This window comes from Tarenaya hassleriana, unplaced genomic scaffold, assembly GCF_000463585.1.
Source record: "Tarenaya hassleriana unplaced genomic scaffold, ASM46358v1 Cleome90, whole genome shotgun sequence".
NCBI lineage: Eukaryota > Viridiplantae > Streptophyta > Magnoliopsida > Brassicales > Cleomaceae > Tarenaya > Tarenaya hassleriana.
This window is the reverse complement of record NW_010971390.1, coordinates 213427-217873: the sequence shown is the minus strand read 5'-3', so window position 1 is coordinate 217873 and position 4447 is coordinate 213427. Positions and strand designations below refer to the sequence as shown.

The 4447-nt window shown below is 42.6% G+C and overlaps 2 protein-coding genes across 4 annotated transcripts in view; both read right to left on the bottom strand.

The window, feature by feature from the left end:
• LOC104804650 overlaps nucleotides 1-1030 on the bottom strand; it is a 6068-nt gene extending 5038 nt beyond the window's left edge. Inside the window, exon 1 of the mRNA XM_010528990.2 lies at nucleotides 979-1030. Coding sequence (XP_010527292.1) covers nucleotides 979-1030 — 52 coding nt within the window. The remainder of the gene's footprint in view (nucleotides 1-978) is intronic.
• Nucleotides 950-3942, bottom strand: LOC104804599 (B3 domain-containing transcription factor ABI3-like). 3 transcript variants are annotated; one of them, XM_010528914.1, is made up of 6 exons: nucleotides 2114-3942; nucleotides 1929-2021; nucleotides 1734-1834; nucleotides 1591-1637; nucleotides 1431-1507; nucleotides 950-1315 (listed from the first exon to the last, which is right to left on the bottom strand). In XM_010528914.1, the coding sequence occupies exons 1-6, from the start codon at nucleotides 3743-3745 to the stop codon at nucleotides 1160-1162; spliced, it is 2106 nt and encodes a 701-aa protein (XP_010527216.1). In that variant the 5' UTR covers nucleotides 3746-3942; the 3' UTR covers nucleotides 950-1159. The 3 variants fall into 3 exon arrangements, 2 of the variants coding, with proteins under 2 accessions (XP_010527216.1, XP_010527217.1); XR_770366.1 differs by having other exon boundaries at nucleotides 1223-1315; nucleotides 1591-1654; XM_010528915.1 differs by lacking the exons at nucleotides 950-1315; nucleotides 1431-1507 and having other exon boundaries at nucleotides 1595-1654; nucleotides 1734-2021.
• Nucleotides 3943-4447: the final 505 nt, after the last annotated feature.

The following is a 4447-nucleotide window of genomic DNA, read 5'->3' as shown; positions in this document are numbered from 1 at the left end:
ATAACAAAAATATATATATTTATATGAATTCGAATATATATATATATATACATATATGCGTATATATATGTATATTAAGGAGGTGTATACATACGTATAAACAAATATTTTATATATTTATACATCTATATATGTATAAATATAGATATATTTTGTGTTTATATATTTTTATATATACAAATATTATGTGTGTGTATATACATATATATGTATACGAATAAGTGTATATATATATTAACCATATACATATACATAACAAATATATATATATATATATATATGTGTATTTGAATATGTATATATATTAATGTTATATGATATCAGAAGTTTAACTTGGAGGAGTTGGAAGAGTTCTAATTAGAACTCTAGGGTTAAGGAGGATTGAGTTGGAGCAGTGGAAGTATGGGTGACCTACTGGGAAGTGAGTTTCGGGATCGTGGTTTGGTTGGATCGGGTTGGTGTTGATGTCGGTGTCGGGTCGGTGTCGGTGTCGGGGTCGGGGTCGGGATCGGGGTCGGGATCGGGATCGGGGTCAGGGTCGGGGTCGGGATCGGGGTCGGGGTCGGGTCGGGAATATGTTTCGAATTTTTCGTTGGAAAATTCCAACGGAATGCGGTTGAAAATTCCGTTGGAAAATTCCAACGGATATCGGTTGGAAATTCCGTTGGAAAATTCCAACGGATATCGGTTGGAAATTCCGTTGGAATTTTCCAACCGAAATTGCGGTTAGAAATCCGTTGGAAAATTCCAACGGATGCCGGTTGGAAATTCGTTGGAAATTTCCAACGGAAAAATTCGTTGCAATTCCGTTGAAAATTCCAACGGTTTTCCAACGGACACCGATTTTTAACGACGAAATTCCAACGGATAAATCCGTTGGAAACGTTAATTTCCAACGGAAATTTGGTCATTTCCAACGGATTTACCCGTTGGAAATAACCATTTTTTTTGTAGTGTATATAACGATCGGATACACACCTCGAACAATGGCTTTTGAAAGTTGACCGTTCACTTGGCAGCGAGATCCCATGCATGCACGAGAAGTGGCAAACCCACGTTCGTCCGCTTTTCTTTTTCTTCACCTCTCTCTATATCCCTCTCTCTCTCTCTCTATATATATATACATATATGTATATATTTTTTTCCTGATTTCATATATTTATTTCATCTTGATATTTGAGTGAGAAGTTAGTGAGGCCACAGCATTGGCAGAAGGAGGAGAAGTATTGCTATCGTTTCTCTGCAACTTGCTCTGTCTCTTGGCCGACTCCGAATTCGGCGCTGCCCGTTGCCTCACTTTCACCCCACGTATCAACTGCCAATATGTTATTGAACCGATCGATTCCATTAATTCTATGTCGGAAATGGAATTTGAATGACAAGTGAAAATGAAAAATGTAATCAAATGGGGTTTTGTGATTAAAGCTTACGTATTTTCCGCACTTGATATCGGAATATATGACTATGAAATCTCCTTCTCCAAGTCCATTGGCTTTCACAAAATCACCTGCAAAGTATTTATAAAAAAAAGATGGATATCAATTTTACTGGTTGAGTAAATTTTTTTAATATATAATTCGGAAATGGTACCGGTGTTTTCGAGGAGATACATCCTACTGTTGTTATTAGGCCAAAATCTGCATGAATCTCATTGCTTATTAAATGAAAATAAATAATAAGAGCCGAATGCATTAAAAATTATCAAGAAATTGAATTTTTAAATAAATAAAAACCTGTAACGCATGTTCCAAACACGAGAGGTTCCTATGTCTTCCATGGCAAGAGAGATGCCGTCTCTTGTCTCTAACTCCGGTAAGTGAGTCTCTGCTTCTTTCTGTTTTCACATACAAATCCCAGCACATGCATACAGATCGAATCGATGGAAAGACGTACCAAGACAAAACCCTAAAAGTATTTTTTTTTTTTACTTTGGGTAACACGATCCTTCCGAGGTTGCCCACGTCGCTCTGCTTCAACACTTTCTGCAATAGAAACCGCAAACTCTTTTCCTGTTTCCAACCCTAATAAAACACCAAATCATTAATACATATTCCCAAATCCACATTGATTACAATGACGATCCAAAACCACACAGTTTGTTCGATACATGTACCTGCCTTGGCTGCATGAGTTGCGATTCCACCGTCTCCCAGACATTCGGCCAATACATCCAGCCCCCAGCGGTGTCGGGAGGAGCCACAGCTCCCGCCGCCTGAACCGCCGTGAATGTATCTCGGGCTATTGCATGTTCGCCGATTTGGTTCTGGTTCATGTTTTGTTGACTAAGGCTGTCGGCGTTTGTAGCGTTGCGGTGTCTGTTGTGGTGAGACAAGAACTTTCTCTGCCTCGCCATCCGCTTCTTCCTCGCCTCCTTCGTTGCCGACGAGCACAACCGGGGAAATCTCTGGTCTCCCATTCTTCCCGGCATGTACGGATACGCGTACGTATTTGCCGTATATCCCGTGAAACCCAGGTATGGAAACGGGCAATACTGCGCGTTCGCCATCCCGAACTGGTGCGGTGGTAGCGGCGGCAGGGGAGCGGCCCACGACGCCGGAGATTCAAGTAAATGACGGTTTTCCGGTTGCGGCTGTGGTGGAGGAGGCAGATAACTCGGTGGAGCGGCTCCGCCGGGAAACGCCGGCGAGGGCATGAATCCGAAACCCGGATTTGGAGGTGGGTTCCACGGAGATTGATGGTTAGAGAAAGACGGAGTTGAATCCGGCGTTGGGGGTATAACGTCGGGGTAAGGGTTTTGACGGTAGTACTGGTCGTGGTAGAGCGTTTGCGTTTGCGTTTGCGTTTGCGTCTGCGTCTCATGAGCAGGGAGATCAGTGTAATCCATGTTGTTGTGCCTTTTGTGTAGATGGTTTGTTTGGACCCATTCAAGAATCAGCTTCAAAAGCTGCTTCATCGCTTTCTTCCCGCCGCCAAGCCTCCGAGCCGCGGATTCGATCGTCGCCTTCTTGATCTTAACTTTCCTCAAATCATCAGCCGACACAGTCTCTTTGTTACTCTTCAGCCACTTCAAGAACACCGTCGCCAGATCCTCCTTGTCTTGCTCTATCGTGTGTTGGTCCTCTAATCGATGAAAAGGAACGTCGGATTCTCTGTTCTGTAGGGCTTCTTGGTCGATCAAGCTAGGGTTTCCCAGTGGCGACAGTGTTGGCGTGGCATCGTCATTGTTGAAAATCGCCGAGGTATCGAAGAAATCGTTACTGTCGACCAGATCCATGCACTCGAAGGTCTCCATCATGTCGACGGTACACTCGACATCGACAACGCCTTGGTTTTGCGCTGGAATCTCCATCTTCTCTGCACCAGCCGACACATCCGCCGACGAATCCTCGTACGGATTATGACTCTTGTTCTGCAGATCCTCGCTGCCCGATTTCAAGATCGCCCACGAAGCGGATGAGGATGAGGAAGAAGCCGACGAGAGGATTGCGTTGACGGGAGACGGAGACGTCGAAGAAGATGAAGAAGACGACATGCATGGAAATTCCGGCAGTGAGGGAAGGTCGCCGTAGAAGACGGAAGGGTCCTGAATAAGCAAATCATCGTCCTCTTGAACATGATGATGATGATCTTGATCATGTTCTCCCAGCCAGATCTCTCTCCCGACATCGACGCCATCGTCCATGCCGTCGATCATGACATTGTTATCAGCCGCGTCTCCAGCGAGTATTCCGCCGCAGTCGTCCGCCGGATCTCCGCCTTGCTCCGCCGCATGCAAGTACTTCATATCGGCGTATGTAAAGATTGTATTTGTATGCTTTTCCGTGGAAATAGATATAGAAATGAGATGAAAAGATTCGATTTCTTTGGTCGGAGACTAAAGGGCTGTTTCGGTGTTTGTACGGACAGATAGGGTTTGTCTGTGAACAAGGAAGCAAAGGAGAAAAAAACCCAACTTGGATATATAAAATCTAATCCTCAACTCAACCGCACTCAAAAAACAACATAAAACCCATCTGGGCCACTTCTACATATATATATATATATATGCAACATATACATACATAGGATATGTATAAGTACACAACCATGTATATATGTTCGTGTATATTTTAATCTCCAGAACCAGAAAGAGGATCCGTATATATAATAATAACGCGGAGAAATCTAACCAAGTCACTCCCACCAACATCAGATCTTCAAACAAAGACCAATCATTTGGCTGAAATCTCTCATAGATCTATCTATAACTGGAAATATAATTATTATTTTTTATTTTAACAAAGATTGGTCTTTTTTGTTCTCCAGGGGATTTGGTTGTGGAGAGGGCGAACTGATGAAGAAGGCCAAATATGAAAAACCGTTTCTTATGATCGGAGAAAGGTCATACATGAGAAGAGTCTTTTGTTTTTTTCTCCTTGATATTAGAGAGTTTATATATATATATATATATATATATATATACACACAGCAATATATATGTATATAT